We start from the raw sequence: 18515 nt of genomic DNA, 5'->3' as shown, positions 1-18515 counted from the left end.
CCAGATACAATATAAAAATCAATTCGTTACTTTGCCACCTTAAAGTGAAACATTCCTTACTAAAGAAAAGTATCTCAACTGAAGTTCAAAAAGTTCTCCAAAGACTACTTAACACTGTTGTCCTAGTGAGGGAAAAATTCTCTCTTCCCCCAAGTCAAAGTACAAGTTTAACAAAGACAGTTATCAACCCATAGGCAGTCAATCATCAAAGAATAGTTATAAATTCAAGAGAGCAGACACAGAAGATAGAATTACAACAGCTCTGGAGTTTCACCTTATTTCAAACAAAGGCATACTCACATATCTTGTAGTTCTTGCATAACAATGCGGTCAATCATGTGAGGCATATGAGCAGGGACTTTCCGAGATGTAAATCCAAATTTGCTGTTTAGAAGTTTATTTACATATCGGAGGGAATCAGCAAATGTATCTTTCAACTGCCTGCCAATTCGTTTACCATCAGTAAAGTAGGACATCTGCTTAATTAATGCCTCTTCTTCCTAACAAAATGATAGGGTTACATTATTAGAGATACTAACACACATGCATGTTGATAATTCCAATGAAGTACTAAGGTCTTTTCATACACTTCTACCCCAATATAACCACGACCCAATATAACTGAATTCAGATATAATGCCGTAAAGCAGTGCTCCGGGGGGAGGGGGGAAGCATTGCGCGCTCTGGCAGATCAAAGCAAGTTCGATATAACGCGGTTTCACCCATGATGCGGAAAAATTTTTTGGCTCCTGAGGACAGCGTTATATCGGGGTAGAGGTGTATTTGTAAAACTGTAAGCTGTGTCAAATGTTCTTGCTCAAACAGTGGAGTTCTCTTTTTTATAGTGACAGCTGAGGCCTGAAATGTGACCTTCCTTAAAACTCTCATGCGCTGACAGGAAATGGCACATGGAACCTCATTTAATTTGTTAAATTTTAATAGAAAAGCCACTATTTGTTGTAGGACATATACATAATCTTGCATTCCCTTTGATGGCTATGCATCTACAATTAACAAAATCAGGTCTCTGGAGTATGAAGGTTCTTCCTACATAGAATCCAATCAAAGATTAAGTTTAAAGACTTAAAATATCTTACATTTTAAATGGAGCACCTCTACTACTTGAAAGCAATTAGGAGCAACCTCTGCCAGATGACTGTGTGTTCCACCTTCTTCCATTCCAGAGATTCCCAGAACAAATTTTTTGGGCTAGGCATCTGGGAGAGGATTGCCTCCTGTATTCTCTTGATCTGTTCCTATAAGTTTTTGTTGGCATAATGAAATAGACACTTAACTTACCTTTTAGACCCAAAAAATAGAGATGGATTTTTTTTAAAAGACTGGGTTCATACGAAAAATAAAATTTTGTATGTATATACAAATTTACATGAGAACTAATTTAAACCTTCCCTTGCAGTGCTGTAAACCTGAACAGTTGCATTGTGCCAGTGCATGAAAACTAGACCGCAAAACTGACTAAAAAACAACTACAGGAGAAAAAGTGAACTTGGACAGTTCTTTCATCACCCATGGAGAAGCATAGAAAGTAACTGAACAGTGAAAATAATTAAAAGTAAAACAGATTTTTAAAAAATCTCTCTGGTTTTAATAATTTCAGAGTTTGTCACATAAGCAATGTTTCACTATGATTTTACCTTAACTGTGTTCCATTAAATCATGCATAAAGCAAAAATGACAAATCTTCTGAAGTGATATATTCTGTGTTATGCAGTTAGGATACTCACATCAAGAAGATCCTGGAAATACTTATTTTTTTCCCATGGCAAAAAGCCTTGATCACTTCCAGTGTAATATTGCAGTTTCCTTCCTGGCAACACTTTGTTGCCTGCTGTATCTATGTTAGCATGCCGATTGTTTATTTCCACTTCCACCTTCTTCTCTTCTTCAGTCCTCACATTTCCAATATCTTTTGACTTATGGGTTTCTTTTGGTATGAGTGAATTCAGTATTTTCTCTCGAGTTCCATTTTTATTTCCCATGTTCTGGATTACAGGCATGGATTCAGAAATTGATTTTAGAGGAAACTGACTGTTCACCTTCATTGCCACAACAGTACTCTTTATAGCTACAGACTTTGAAGGAACTGCTTCATGTTTTTTTGTTGCAGCTTCTATTTTGCCAACAATTAAATCTTTATAAGGCTTGTGCCAACTAGTAAGGTTCTTTTGTTCTTTTACATCATCATAGATATCTTTCCTTTCCATACCTGGCATCTTCATAGTTTTTGTCATTGTAGGTAACATTTGGAAAGAGCTCAGAAGAGCAGCCTTTGATAGATTATAACCTTTATGAGTGATATCACCATTTTCTAGCTTTAAATCCAGGTTCCACAGAGCCAGCTGAACATCTTCAGGGAGGAAAGACACATTTACTGGTGGCATTACCACATCTTCAAGAAAACTCTCCTTTGTGTTATTTGGACGTTTCCTGACTCTTGGAAAACGTTCTTCTTCAGGAATATCCTCAAATATCATTTCAGCTTCTGATACTGAAGGTGTAATGTTAATGAAAGTGTCCGATTTCTGAGTGGAAGTTGTGTTCAATTTCGGTTCCTCTCTGGTATCAACCTCAACAGCTATCTGCATTTTAAACTCTTCATCACTTTTATCTTGAAATGTAAGATTAAAATAGATCACAGTTGCATTCATTCCACTATGCATTACCAGGTGGATAGTTTTCCACTTGTTGGCAACAGAAGCATGACGTATAATTGGATTATCGCTATAGGCACCCTCAATTCCCTTCTTGGCTATTTCAGCAAAGCTGAAATAGGGCAGGTATTCACCTTTTGGAATAATGTAATGGGTCTGATTCTGCTGGAGAGTCACCTTGTACAACTCGTCAAAGTGATCTGGAAAAACAAAGAATTAATAATTTATCACTCTGTCACTTTTCTTCAATCCCCTATTTTAAGCAATAATCAGAATATCAGCAGAGTGAGCTCAAAAATAACTACAGTTATTAACTAATAACTACAGTAACTGCCAATTTTTCACATTCATTTATCCTAATAATGGATCACCATCTTATAACATATTAAGATTTATAAACTTGTGATTCATTCCAGTGGCAACTCTAAAGCTGTGATGATCAGACTTTCAGTTTCCACCTCCAGCATTTCTGTGGCCCATTACCACTTTCCCTCTTATTTTAAACTACAGATCATAACGGATGTCCCCAAATTTTGCTTTCACCACATTCTAATGGAGTTTCATGTTTGTTTAGATGGACTATACTACTTTACCATATCTTGACCAGAGAACTCAAAAATCAACATGGCCAAAATGAATTTCTTCCTTCCTCCCAATCATCTCCATCACTGCTGACAAGTTTGTCATCCTCCTAGTACGCTATGCTGGTGTCTTACTGTATTCCTCTCACTTTCTCCATGCCCCAAATTCAAGCTCTCATCAACCTCTGATGCTTTTGTCCTTTCTACTCTATTCCTACAACAAAAACGTTTGGCCTCTCTGCATCTCAGCTCAGCCCCTCCCACTTACATAAAAAGCTGTTAACATCTTCCACTTAACTACTATGACCATGTCACTCCCCTCTTTGAACGGGTCCATTAATTTCCTCTGGTCATCAATATCAAATTCTGATTTCTTACAGGAAGGTTTAAGACTCTGCATAGCTTCACACTACCAACATCTCTGTGCTTTCATTTCTTTGTACTGCCTGCACTCCTCCCAAGCCCTTTTTGTATTTTGCTCCCTTTCTCATCTTCACATTCTTTTCCATGCCATCCCTTATACTTGTAACTCCCTCCCTCTCCTAGTGTCCATGACATTTTCTCTTCCTTCAAATGATTCCTTAAAATATACTGTGAAGCCTTTCAATACTAGTTCAGAGGTAAGTGTCTGTAAATGCCTCACTCAGATTAGTCCTACATATCTGGATACATGGTGCTTGTGTCTCTGTGTTGAATTTTTCTAATTTAAAACGTAAGCTACTTGAGGCAAGGGACTTGATACTCTGTGTTCTCTACAGCACCAAACTCCCTGTCCATACTTAATAAATAACTGCTCAAGAAAAAATACAAACAGCCCAAAACACTCTTTCGAGTTTGAACTGGCTCATGAAACAACCACCCATATGCATTTTCCCGAACTGTTAATACACTCACAGCTCTTTTCCCTCAACTCTGCAGTGTCTTAACATGGGACTCTACAAGCAATAACTACAAAAGAGTAACATACAGTTCTGAAGAATTCTCACATAAAGACCATCAATTATGTATTTTACATACCTTGCCCACAGTCACCAGCATCAAATCCACAAGAGAGGACATTGCATGCCTGGTCACAGAATTTATCTGCCAGCCAGGAATTGGCACAGCCCTGGTTACAATAAGAGACTCCACTGATTCCAGCACCAAATTGCCAAGGTGGGCCATTCCCTGATCCTCCACCTCCACCACCACCAGCAACATAACGACTACCTCCGCTGTTCCCTAAAGAAGGTAGGGATGTGGGGGGAAAACATCCATTAAAACCCTTACTTCTGACATAGATTACTCTCTGCTACTATTTTAAACCTCAATTGTTAAAATTAGTTTGAAAAAAAGTAGACTCTTACATACTAACAACAAATCTTAACATTAGCTGATTGCAGTCAAAAAAGCAAACAAGATGTTAGGAATCATTAAAAAGGGGATACAGAATAAGACAGAATATATTATTGCCCTTATATAAATCGATAAGCACACATCTCGAATACTGCGCACAGATGTGGTCTCCTCATCTCAAAAAAGATATACTGGCACTAGAAAAGGTTCAGAGAAGGGCAACTAAAATGATTATGGGTTTGAAATGGGTCCTATATGAGGAGAGAGTAAAGAGGCTAGGACTTTTCAGCTTGAAAAATAGGAGACTGAAGGGGGATATGATAGAGGTATATAAAATCATGAGTGGTGTGGAGAAAGTGAATAAGGAAAAGTTATTTACTTGTTCCCATAATATAAGAACTAGGGGACATCAAATGAAATTAATGGGAAGCAGGTTTAAAATAAATAAAAGGAAGTTCTACTTCACACAGTGCACAGTCAACTTGTGGAACTCCTTGCCTGAGGAGGTTGTGAAGGCCAGGACTATAACAGGATTTAAAAGAGAACTGGATAAACTCATGGAGGTTAAGTCCATTAATGGCTATTAGCCATGATGGGTAAGGAATGGTGTTCCTAGCCTCTGCTTGTCAGAGGGTGGAGACGGATGACAGGATAGAGATCACTTGATCATTACCTGTTACATTCACTCCCTCCAGGGCACTTGGCATTTGCCACTGTTGGTAGACAGAATACTGGGCTAGATGAACCTTTGGGCTTATCCGTACAGCCAGTCTTATGTTCATATGCTAACTCTTCCCCTAAAAGCTACCATGAAATCTACCCTACATTAACCCTATCTTGAATAGGAAACCCCTGGTCTTAAGAAGTAAGATTATCAATATATATTTGTCCAAATTTTAAATAAAGACAAATTTATGGTAGGTAACTGATTTTTGCTACTCCCTTGCTGGTTGCTTGAGCTCAGTTGTCACTGTACATCCTACAGGAGCAAAATTATTTAGTAAATATTCTTAAAGTACAGTTCTGCTGCAAAGTGGCTTGCTATTGTAGTGTTCCATGTTTTTTTGTATCATGAATTTCCAGATACAGTTTCCTAAATTCACAAGTAAGCCCTTTTTTTCTTCTCGTAAGTACCACTACTGCACTAATAGCCTGGGAACTGAGAGTCAAGCTGGACTCTTTCTTTCTCACACATCACTAGTAACATCTTTTGTAGACTATGAAATATGGGGAACAGAACTCTTTCGCTTGACACTGAGGTAGTACTCACTCTATTGCCCTGAGATGGAAGAGAGTCTGCATCCTGGCAAAGAATCTCCTCATGAGAGTCATCCCTGGAAAGGGATTGGCTGTTTGTGGTGGGGACAGCACGTGAGAGAGAAATTTGATGGAGTAACCATGGTCAGTGATTTCTAGAACCAACCTGTCTGTCAAGATAGAGCCCCATTGTGGGCAAAAAGTGAGACTCCCCCAAAGATTTGTGGGGTGCAGGGGAAACAGAAGTGGTTGGCATCAATAAAAGTAGGCAATTGTTGACTGAGGCATTAAAAGTCACTCCTTTAGCAGGTGAGTGGAAATGGGTGGAGGTCGTGGCAGTAGAAGGTCCTGAAAATTGAGGTCTCTTGAACTCTGTTGCTTGCGCAGAGGCTCAGCTGGGCGTTGGTGATAGAATGTTTGCAGAGGGGATGGTCTTTGCCTATACACCTGTCTGTAGTTTTTTTCTTTTTGTCACCAGGGTGTAAATTCTCAGGGAGCGGAGGGTTAATCTAGAGTCTTTTAGTGAGTGTAGAAACTCATCAGTTTTATTGCTGAGTTTGACACAAACAGTAAATCCTCTCTGGAGAACTCCAAAGAGTGAAGCCAAGACTCTCACCTCATACCACCACCAGTGGCTAGCCCTTTAGATGCTGTGTCCATTACATCCACTGCAGCTACCGCCAAAGAGTCAGGTCCAACATTCTGAGATGGAGCTGAAGAATGCCAGTCTTTACGTTTAGGAGTTGGAGCCAACAATGGGACTGACAAATCCTTTTTCTTCCGTGCTACACCGTCATGCCTGGGCCTGAGCCTTAGAATCTGTGTGCAAAGGTTCACCCAACCCAGCAAGAGTCAAGGAGAGGGTCTCCTCCCTTAGGAAGAGATGTGCATGGGGATCTGTCCTTGTATCTATGAGTGCCCTTTACTCTCATGCAAAGCCTTGGCTGATGATTCCTTGTGTTTGGCAGCTCCAGGCTCCACACCCCAGCTCACACTCACAGGGCTGCTTGTCAGAGCCAATGTTCGGAGGGGGGCGGGGAGGCCTAGCCTGGATCAGTGTGAGGTCTTATGGCCTTCTCCATAAGCTCATGAGCTTCACAAGTTCACAGGGGATACAAGTGGCAAATGCTGCACTTTGCAGAGAGATGAATCTCACCCAAACAGCGGAGGCAGTGTTGGTGGTCGTTGCTCACAGAGAAGGAGTGAGAGCAAGAGACACAATTTTTAAACACTGGTACTCTGGACATAGTTCCAGACTGAGGGAAGGGATTCCCCTAAAGGGGAAAAATTAAGCTATTCTAACTATACTATATAACACTCTAACTCTACTAAAGATACTGTAAATAGTTTTTATATATTTACAGGCTTATAATAAAGAAGATGGAGAAAACTATGTACTCAGAGGGTTCTGACTCAGGCCATGTAGTGGTAAAAAGGATCAAGAAAGGCATGGGCCTGCACTGCCTTCTACAACCTCACTCTGGAACACAATGAAGGCTGTTGTGCATGTGTGAGTCAACAGACAATGCTTATTAAGAATCTCCAGACTCAGGAGCTTGGCACTCATGCATACCCACATGGGCAATATACATAGGAACCAGAACTCAAAGAAGAACTCTGAACATTCATAGGAAATAGTCAGTAGAATGAAAAGATGCCATTTTATAGAATTTTTTAGACTAAAATTACACTTTAAAACACAAACACTGACAGGACTTTTGAGAAACTTTGCAACAACAGCATCTAGAATTATTTTAAAATACAGAGGGGAAAACATTCATCTGCATTCTAATCCTGTGTATACATTTATGGCCCAAAGCTTAAAAACAAGATTTCCCTTTTAAGAAAATGCATCCAAAGCTCTTGTGCTTAATAATACTCACTTATATAGCAGAGAAGACCAATTCCCTCCATTGCAAGATGTACAGTGAAATTCTGTACCCTATGTTTTATGCAGGAAGTCAGACTAGATGATCATAGTGGTCCTTTCTAGCCTTATATAAAAAATCTATGAAAAACATAAGATCACCCTCATAAAACTAAATATCTGACAGGAAGAGAAGTGGAAGGGGAAATAATGTTCTTCAGTGTGTTCACATCTGGAGAAAGTTAAGGTGTTTAAATGTGGGGAAACGGATGTCAAGACGGAGCATGTTCTAGACAGACCCCCAGGTCCACCACATCAAAAACATGACCATCTGCTAACTTGACTCTCTGGACAATAAGTATCCAAAATATGGATGTGGGCTGAATATAAATATTCATCAGGACTAGGCTTGAGGAGGTGGTCTAGAATCTAGCCAGAGCGTGCTCTGTAACAGGTTTTTAAAATATCAGGAGAAATTTGATAGAGAAGTGAGTGTGGATAATTTCTTTAGCAAAGGGAATGAATGACAGAGCATGTAAAATTTAAAAAATTACTAATCTCACAAAGTAAACTTTATCAAATACTCTGGCAAACCATTCATACCTAAAAGTCCAATTTTAATTTAAAACCCAGCTATATAATACTGAATCCGTGATATTAGAGAGAATACACAGCTGTCAAAAGTATGTAAAATGCCATTATTAATCCTCGATCTTCCCTTACTGTAATTCTGGTCAGAAGAATGATTCTGAAATTGATATCTAGTTACTGCTATACCTCTTTTCCCTATATATCTTCTGAGTGATGTGTGCTTTGTTCATAAGTAAAACCAACATTTTACTACCATCAGAGCTGCAGAGCTAATAGACATTAAGGCTCAAAACCCCTTCATCTCATCTAGTTAGATCCAATACACAGAGCAAAATTTCCCTGTGTACTGTTCAATACTGTAATTTGCAGCATCAGTTATTTCCCACATAATGAAATTTATCTTTATATCTGTAAGAAAGACCGATTTATTTATTTATTTTTCAATTAAAGAGGAATTGTTCATATATACAGGATAATCCACCAGCTACAGAATTTTTGTAAGAAAGTAGGTCAATTAATTAGTTTCTAAATTCTCTTACCAGTGCAATCCCCTCCATCCCAATCACATGCTGAATTATTACAGGCCTTATCACAGTAACCATCTTTAATCCATGAGCCAGGACATCCTTCAGCACAGTTTGGCACAGGCCAAGTCAAGTAAACCTAGTAGGAATAATATTACAATCTCAGTTTTTTGGTCAAGTAAGCAGATTTAACAGTTACCTATGCATAGCGCTTTACATGTTCAGAGACTCTCAGCCCTGGATTCATTCCCACAGACAATATTTATATAAAGGTTAAACAATGTTTAGAAGATAAAAAAGAAGTCTAAAATAACTGACTTCAGTTCATTTGTCAGCTGACCCAAAAGTTTCCTGGTGCTGCCTATTAGTCATGTATGTGGCAAACAGATGTAGAACTAACATACTAATCATTAAGCATCTGATAATTTACAAGTTAAATGTTTCCAAGAATTCCTGACATGACACACTGTAGAACAAAACACGTTTAGTTTACAAAGCATTAAAAACGAAGCACTTTTTTTCACACCTTCTTACTCCCACCCCTACCCTGCATCTGAAGCCAGATGTAACAACTACTGATCAGATTTCATGAAAGAAAACTTCATTTGACTCCACGTCATGAGACAAGACAAAACACTAATAAAATGATGAATTGTATGACAGCTCTCATTAGAGGACTCAGCTGAATGTGTTACTATTTACCTACATTAAAGCCTACTGAAGCAGTTGGAATTTTCTGCTAGTCAACAGCAACAGTTTTTAACCACCCCAAACTCCTGTAATTCCCACTCTGCCTTGATGCCATCTTACTAACCACAAAATATGCCGTGGTTTATGATTTATTGGTGGCGTAAGGCCCATCCACACAATACTTTGAAAAAGCACTCTTACTGGTGCAGCACTACCATTGCTACAATGGTGGGAGCACTAGCAAAGGCAGGATTTAAATAGCCATCAGTGTTTTTTAACCACAATCTCATAAAGACCTGTTCTGACCAGGATTAGATAATACAGTGGAAAAAAATCTCATATGCCCTCTTTACAGTAACACTTCTACTATTGCTATCAACTGCAATGATAGTGTAAGGCCTTGACCACACGGACACTTAGTGCACGACTAGCCATGGTGTGAATATACAACTCACTAGCCTACCACACATACCCTGCAACAGCACTAGAAGTTCCATAGTACACTCTGACTTATTGCTGTTTCAAGCAGCAGGTCAAAGTGCACTATGGAACTTCTAGTGCATGGTAGCAGGATCCACATAGCCAGTTAGTGTGCAGCAAGCTAGTGAGCTGTACAGTCACCCACTAGTTTGCCATGCACTGTGCCTCCGTGAGATAAAGATACGACGACCAATAGCTGAGGGGGTGCACTCGGAGATCCAAAAGGGGACAAAGGTGCCGCTAGCACTGTAAGCGTGACACCTATATTATACAAGCATTCAAAGGTATGGAAAACACTATTTTCAAATCCCTGCTACCAAATGTCTAATTATTAAGAATATTTTTAGTCCTCTTTTCCTTTCATATTAGAATTTCTTCAATTTATATCACATTAGTGCAGAAAAAGTTTCTGAACTATTGCTGGTTAAGCTTGTTTCATGGTGACTTACCTTCTGACCCTTAGAGTGACTGTAAAAATCATCAGGCCAAACATCCTTCCCAAACATAACATCATCATTTAGGTAAATGAACTTCTGGGAAAGGCCAGCAATACGATGAATGTGACTTTCAATGGCTGGGGAACTAAAGGTAGGCAAGTGACTCAAATTCTGAAATATGTCCTGTCCCCCAAAAACATAAAATAAAAAATTAAATAATTCACTTAGTTTACACCTCTGTTAAAAAAAACACCTATCAGGTATATCAGACAATGCTTTTTATCTATTCAATGTAAAAATTAATTTAGACAAGAAAAGTAAAGAGATGGGAGAAAGAGACTCAAGGACAACGGAAATGAATAGGGAGATGGTAGAGAAGAAGTAAGTTTTACCATCGTCTCTCCATATAGCTAACGACATACAAATTTCAAGCTTAAACTGTCTTTTTTTGTTCTATCGTAACTCTATCATAAGTGGCAGACCAGCATTATTTGTACCTGATCCAAAGCCAACTGAAGCCAATGGAAAGACTCCCATATTGCTCAGAGTTTCGGCATGCCAAGATACCAAATACTCCAGAATTATTTAACCAAAAGCCAGTGATTTTTCTGTTGCTGTTTGTTTAGTAGATTTGAAGGAATTATTTTAATCCAGTTTTAAAATACACAACTAATATAGCTTTTCAGCTATTTATTATTTCCAGTAACAATAATTCCAGTCTATCCTATCTTAATACAAGTTTATTGGCTTTCCACTGGCCCTAAGGAATTCTTTATGGATTAAGATTCAAACAGCATTTACCTTCCCTTAATTTTTTATAAAGAGACTTCATAAGGGTATTAGAAACAGACACAATTTAGCTGAAGCCTCTGGCTCTTTGAAAACAAAGAATAAGTTGAAGGTTTGATATACCTTCAGTTGTCTTGTGAAGCAACAAAGTGAAATATAAAATGTAATATGTTTTAATAAAACAGAAATTAACATGGTTCCTTCTACCTTTGCAATAAAATGCAAGGTCTACTTAGAAAAAAAAGTGCATCTTAAAATCACTATGGAATCCTTTAGAGAGTTTTACCTGATGTGTTACTATAGTTATCCGAGGATTATCCAGATTGAGCCAGGATGGAATCTGCCCATTAGTGATGATGAAAATGTGTCGAACCCAAGGGGCATGCCTCTCTATTGATCGGAGGGAATATCTAAGCTCTTCATTATCTTCAAAACGGCTGGCTGAAATATCTTCATCCTGTTTAGACTATGAAAAGAATTTGACCTATATTTAGACTTAATTAGAGAGTTAAGACCCCATTCCTACAAAGGTTTATGCACATGCTTAAATGAGGCACTCCACATAGTCTCAGTGAAGTGTCAATGGGATAACTTAAAGTGAGAAGGTTAAGCACATGCGTGCATCAGTGTGATACAGGACGAGGGCCTTGGCTTGTAAATGGTAAGTATAATGAAAAAATACCATTATTGCTTTACAAACTGTCCGGTTTCACTAAAATATATTGACATCAGCGGTCTTTATGCTGTTGACTACTAGGTATCACCAGTATGTCTATGGATAATAATGGGGACAGACAGTTATTTGAGTAATCTGGCTCCACTTTCTTCAAGGTCCCAGAGGGATACTACCCTATCTCCCTGGCTTATGATTAGATATATTATTTTTCCGATCTCATACTCCCTCACGTGGTGGATTGACTAATAGCCACGTTGTATTTCAATTATTTTATGCTTCACGACATTAATGCATAAAAGGCATTTTTAATAGTTGTGTCTTTTGGTGCTATTGTATTATATACTATTTACAAATATTTGTCATCCTAATGATTTGCTTGAATTGGCTTTGCAATACACATTTTATAAAAACCTACTTTTTAAAAATCCTGATTTCTTCTATGTTAAAAACTCCCAACAAAAATAGTTTATTGAACAGAAGTGGCACACAGGTCTCATCAACCATCAGATAAACTCAAATATTTCAGTGTTTTCTTGTTAAAAAGATTACACTCAGACTGAAGCCTCATTTTTAAATTTGTTAGGTAGGTCACATTGTGAAGTCACTATTGCAACGTATTTAATCCCCCTCAAAAAACAAACTAAAATCCTTTGTTAGAAGACAGTTAACACTCCCTAAGGGAAATCCCCATCTATGTCACCCTTATAAGGAATGTCCAGTTAAGGTATCCCTCTTTAATGTATCTTAATTTGAATGACTACCACTTTCATTGCAGACTCTAACCCCCATAAATAAGTCCTATACATCTCCAATAACACTATATATACACCTCATTCTCCTTAATCACACTATAGCTCAAAATCTTAACTCCCACCTCAGCAACACCAATATACATGCCTCTGAGACATCCACACATCAGCAACTGAAATAATGCATTATTCTTCTGTGAGGAAGTGAAGTCTGAGTTAAGGTTCTGAATTATAGTGAGAAAATATAAATAATTCCTGTAAACCAAGCAGAAGTCAGCAAGTTCACAGAAGTATTCAATTTTAATTATATGATTAAGTTGTTGACTGGTTACAGCAAATAACAAGACTTTATAATAAAATATATGCATTTACTTTGTGTATGTGTGCACGTTTCCATAGATATGTAGAGTTTTACTATAATATAAAAAGGCCTTGGAAGAAAGAAATTGACACGGTTTTTTGTTTTTTTTAAATCTTACTTTGCAAATAGACGTTTCCCCACTTCATTTAATATAATTTTGATAAAAATGGGCTTTGTCATTTGTTCCACAGCAGAAGACAGTTCTCTTTTACTGAAATCTTCTAGTTAAATAAAAAGGGCCAAAAAATTTTTTTGAAAGCTTTTAGATGAGACACCATTAATATTTTGGCACTACTAACAGCATGTGTATTATTATAAAAAAAAATGCCATGAGGAGCAAACAAAATGTGTTATTTTAACTATGTCTTTTTCCCATCATGAAAAATAAAGAGCTTATCTGAAAGTCAATATCTACTGAGACATGACACTTTTGTCAAATTAAAATAATCTGACTAGTTTGTAGACAATTTTATCAAAGTGTTTATAGAAGGTCAAATATTTTTGACTCAGTGGTCCTAAAAGACAATCTGATTAAGTTCCTCTCCCTCCAAACTCTTCGTTCCAGATTTAAAGATTGGAGAGTTATTTTTTATATGGCAGGAATGGCAGATTCCTAACAATCCTATAATTTTGGAAGAAATTCTTGTTCCTTAACTGTATTTATTTAATCTTACTCCTTGAAACTTCCGACACTATTGTCTTTACATCGGTTGGTGAAATTTACCTACCTGACTGATGGCACTGAGATCCCACAGTAAATAAGCAGGATTAAGTGTCAATTCTTTTCCATCTATAGTCATGTTCTTCTTAGCTTGCTTGCTCAGTTCTTGGAAACCCTTGGGGTTATTCAGTTGCAAGAGGGCAACACTGGCTTCGGAATAAAGCTGTAACTATACAAGCAGAGAAACAATCTTTCATTTCTGGCACGTATCCACGCAAGAGAGATCTTTTCCTTGAAAGCTCATTCATTTTTTTGTTGTTGTATTTCTCTCATGATAGTACTAAGAAAAGACAATGATGAAAACTTATAAAATATCAGCTATATTGTAAAGCAACCTAACAACGAAGGGCACCAACACGGTCAGTGAAAACTGACATGCTCAAATACACGGCATGTTTCAGGAAGAACAGAAACCTGACGCTGGAAAACTGAAATTCTTTTTTTAAAATAGAACAATACTCATAAAAATTCATTGTGTGTCTGATATTACTGTTTCCAACTAAGTTTCTCTTATTACACTGCAATCCAGCAACCACAAATCTGTGCTTGTGTTAGAAATGCTTCATTATTACATTAAATAATGCATTTTAGTCTCACCACAATGAAATTCATATTTTCCTGAAACCTCAGTTAAGTTTATCATTAAAGGAACTATACCTTTTTCTAAAGTAACACCTTTCTGGGGACAGAAAGGCGATTCAGCTATGCCTGTAACATGAGATTTTTAGAATGGCTGAAGGATCAACTTATGATCTAGAAATCTGATACACAAAAGGCTGCAGAACTAATCCATTGGTGGGTCTCTGAGTCCTCAAACGTGATTGCCAATCTGCTGCTAAGGTCATTCGTTACTGGGGAACTGTTTGATCTGTTAGCTGTTTTTATCTCTTGCCACTAGTTATTCTGGCTATCAGATTTCATAATGTGCAGGATGAGAAGGGCTTACACTAGATGCTATATCTGACAGCAAATGTAGCTTGCAAAGGGCAGGAGACTGGTATGTTTTGCTAAAAGTAAAACCACACAAGTTAAATGTTATAAGGATTTATTTGTACATTGTAGTGTGCAAGATTCAAACATGTTTAAAATGCACAATTATGTTCCAGTTCTCTAGAAGCGCAGTGTATATATTTAAAAGCTGGACTGAAAATTTAACAGTGGCAAATATATCAGTGCCTCAGTGCTGTGCAAAAAAAAAAAAAAGTTAGCGCTAATGAAAACAGTTGCAGATTAATGCATACATTTTTAGTTGGCTGAGATTTGTAAAAGTAATTTAGTACTTTACAGAATACTATATCAAGTTAAAAATCTGGTGGGATGGTTCAATTGTTTTTTATGTATCTATTAACTCCCTCGGACTAATTTTTATTTTCTATTAAATCTGACCTTTTCTGCCTCTTTTAAGACAACACTTGTCACAGTGTTAGCACCCCATCCCTTAGCAAATCAAACAAGCTCAGCTGTCATGCCTGTGACATTTTAAAGCTGTTGATGGTTTGACTCATATGCTATTTGATCGCTTTCAATCTGACAAACTTCAGACATTCCAGGGAATCATTTGAACATACCAATGAAAGGGTGGCTTTTATAGCTGTATGGCTGAGGAATAGTTACAGTCTGCACAGCAAGCAATCTCCAAAAACACCGATATGGAAATGCTACAGATTGCAAAGCTGCCATTAGTAGGCATGTGCTTTATTTAGGAATACAAAGTCACACAGTCCCGGAGAATCAGATATCTGGCATCTGACATGAACGGCAGAGATTCCCATTCTACCCATTCCAAAACGGTTTTTAAAAATATTTAATTTCTGTTTGACTTGACATTACCACCTCTACAAAGTAGGGTCGGGTATTAGGAACAGCTTCCTGACTGGATTTGCTACCAATATTTTCTCTTTTTTCATCACTATTATTTTGTGTGCTCTAGCTGCTCCACACGTGACAATCCAAATGAGGGTGACAAACAGTGGAGAGAAACAGGGTGGAAAGGGATGAGGAATACAGCTATATGATAAGGCAGCAGCTCAGTTTGGGCATATGCCCATCTAGGGTAGCTCAAGATTTTTCTCTTAGAGATTCTGAAAAAAACTTTTGAATAAAAGATGAAACACTGCTGAAAAACAATAGCGTGTATTTATATACCTACATAGTATAGATGGCAAAACAACCTCTTGAAAACAAGGTAGCAGAGATGAGTTTTCTAACTAAGCAAAACAACACCCAGAGTTTTAAAATCTGACCACAAATCCTTCCCACTCTCCATCACTCAATTCAGTCTCTTTATTCTCCTGTCCATTCGATTAGTTCCTGTGTCACCATAATCTGTTCTAGGCTAGACAACACCAAGCCCAATATATTTCCTTTGCAAGTCAACTTTAAGAAACCCTGTTATGGAATAAAAGCTGCAGACTGAATTATAAAGAGCAGGAGCACCATCTCGTGGTTAAATATGGCAGTTTCAATTCTAAGTGGAAATACAGTACAAACAGTGGACTAAATATTAAAGCACACCTACCTGCACATGTTCAGTGCAGCAAAACTAATATGATCAGTAAGCACATTAACGGCTAATAGCAGACCAATAAACTTCAAGCTCATTACACTACCAGCATTGTAAATATATACATTTCATAGATAATTATCTATGTGCTTTCACCCTGCAAATTCACATTTTACATTAACACTCTTTATAACTTCACAGAATTTTATGAACATGAATCCTCACAATGTGGCTGTGAGATATGTAAATAATCATTATCCTCATTTGACAGACGGGGAAGCCAACAAGGAATTTAAGCAAACTGCCTGACGCCACACAGTGCATCCATAGCAGAGCCAGGACAGAACTCACTAAGCTCCTGGCTCCTAATCATGCTCAGTCTTGTAGCCCACATTGCCTCTCAAGTTTATTTGATTGTAGACAGAATGAGCAAACATATTTCTACAGGGTTTTTTATTTTTTTAAATTTCAAGATGTCCCTTACTCAATCATTGCTTTGCAAACATCACTTTTTCTCAACTCCAGTTTGAGCTCACCTATTACAAGCCATTCAGAAAACTTGTGATAGCCCTCAAGGAAACACTTTTACAGTCCAGATGGTAGAAGAACTAATTTTTATAGGTCTTTGGATCCAGAAATGTGTTTACTCAAGAGAAGAACAGATTCTATTAGATTAGAGTCATTAGCATTGTATGTAAATTTATCACCCAGCTTCACTTTTTGGTTTCTAATTCCCCTCCTGTCTTTCTTTCCCCCCTCACATACAGCACCTTTGCTAATGGAAGTGATTTCGAAATTTGTTTACAGTCCCTTACTTGCAGCACTGCACTGGAAAATAACCACTGAAGGGGTGTGACTGGAAAACTGCATGAGGGTCAGAAGGCCCAAGGAACCATAATTCTGTGACAATTAACATACATTTAACTTCTTCCATCAGAGTATCTCAAAGCATTTTACAAATTATATAAATAAAAAGTTAATATAGCAGAATTGTTCCAAATTTAAATACACACTGTAAAAGGTCCTCCTTCACTGCCTCTAGTATGAACCTGTCATCTTTCATCTTAGACTATAAGCTCTTTGAGTCAGAGAATATCTTTTTGTTTTATATATACGTGCAGTGCCTAGTACAATGGGGCCCAGTCCTTGACTGGGACTACTAGACACTAGCACAATACAAATAAGGCTATGGGAGAGGGATAGCTCAGTGGTTTGAGCTTTGGTCTGCTAAATCCAGGGTTGAGAGTTCAATCCTTGCAGGGACCACTTAGGGATCTGGGGCAAAAATCTGTCTGGGGATTGGCCCTGCTTTGAGCAGGGGATTGGACTAGATGAACTCTTGAGGTACAGGAGATTTTGGCAAACCAGTGAAGTGCCTGAAACCACTATGGTTTATTGTTTAAGGGGGGAGGGCGGAGTTTTGGGGTGCCACAGAAAGATCAGCTTGACCCCACGTCCTTCCTGATAAGAATGGTGTTGAAGTTGCTGATACATGCCTTTTAAAAGAGCAGGATGTGCCTCGGGAATGTCTATTGCGGTCTCAAGGCTGCAAACTCTGGAAAAACCCACACCTCGTTAATCAATAATCAGAAGGAGCTTCTTGCTTGCCCACTGGAACTGCTTGCTTAACAAGTTTTCTTTAAGGGACATGTCATTCTATTACTAGTGCATACATAAGGGGAAAAAGCTTGAGATAGATGGACTCGTTTGGGGACTCTTTTTGGACTCTCCCTCTGGATACATCTTGCAGTCCCCATGGGCAAACGGAAGCTTTGGCCACCAGAAGCCTGCTGCTGTTTCACTCGAGAACCACTCTCAGCTTTGGTAATTATCAAGTGTTGGGGGTGTTTTACTAGCTTGTGGGGACGTAAGTGCTTGAGACTAAGTAAAGTTTAGCTATAAATGAAAGCACTATTGTGTTGTCCTGTTTGTGCCAGTCATCTATCGGTCGGACGGCCGTGTCTCTCCTGATTTACTTTCTGACACCTCCTCGCACAGAGTAAAAGTTACCAAGAGCTTTGAGTTGAAAGAACCCCAGGTAACACTGAGGTCTCTTTCAACCCTGATATTCTATGATTATTCTACGTCTACACTACAAAATTATATTACTGCAATTACTGCGGTGGTGCATGTCTACACTACCCTCCTTGGGCGAGAGGTGCACTGCGCTGTGTGAAGAACTTCCTTTTATTTGTTTTAAACCTCCTGCTCATTAATTTCATTTGGTGGCCTCTAGTTCTTATATTATGGGAACAAGTAAATAACTTTTCCTTATTCACTTT

At 38.1% G+C, this 18515-nt stretch overlaps 1 protein-coding gene across 1 annotated transcript in view; it reads right to left on the bottom strand.

The window, feature by feature from the left end:
* GNPTAB (N-acetylglucosamine-1-phosphate transferase subunits alpha and beta) overlaps window positions 1-18515 on the bottom strand; it is a 57681-nt gene that overhangs the window by 11079 nt on the left and 28087 nt on the right. Inside the window, exons 8-14 of the mRNA XM_032781935.2 lie at window positions 13738-13899; window positions 11510-11689; window positions 10447-10617; window positions 8843-8966; window positions 4271-4474; window positions 1746-2872; window positions 301-500 (exon numbers count right to left, since the gene is read on the bottom strand). Coding sequence (XP_032637826.2) covers window positions 301-500; window positions 1746-2872; window positions 4271-4474; window positions 8843-8966; window positions 10447-10617; window positions 11510-11689; window positions 13738-13899 — 2168 coding nt within the window. The remainder of the gene's footprint in view (window positions 1-300; window positions 501-1745; window positions 2873-4270; window positions 4475-8842; window positions 8967-10446; window positions 10618-11509; window positions 11690-13737; window positions 13900-18515) is intronic.

The sequence above is a fragment of the Chelonoidis abingdonii genome, chromosome 1 (genome assembly GCF_003597395.2).
Source record: "Chelonoidis abingdonii isolate Lonesome George chromosome 1, CheloAbing_2.0, whole genome shotgun sequence".
Taxonomy (NCBI): Eukaryota; Metazoa; Chordata; order Testudines; family Testudinidae; genus Chelonoidis; species Chelonoidis abingdonii.
This window is presented reverse-complemented; position numbering and strand designations above follow the sequence as displayed.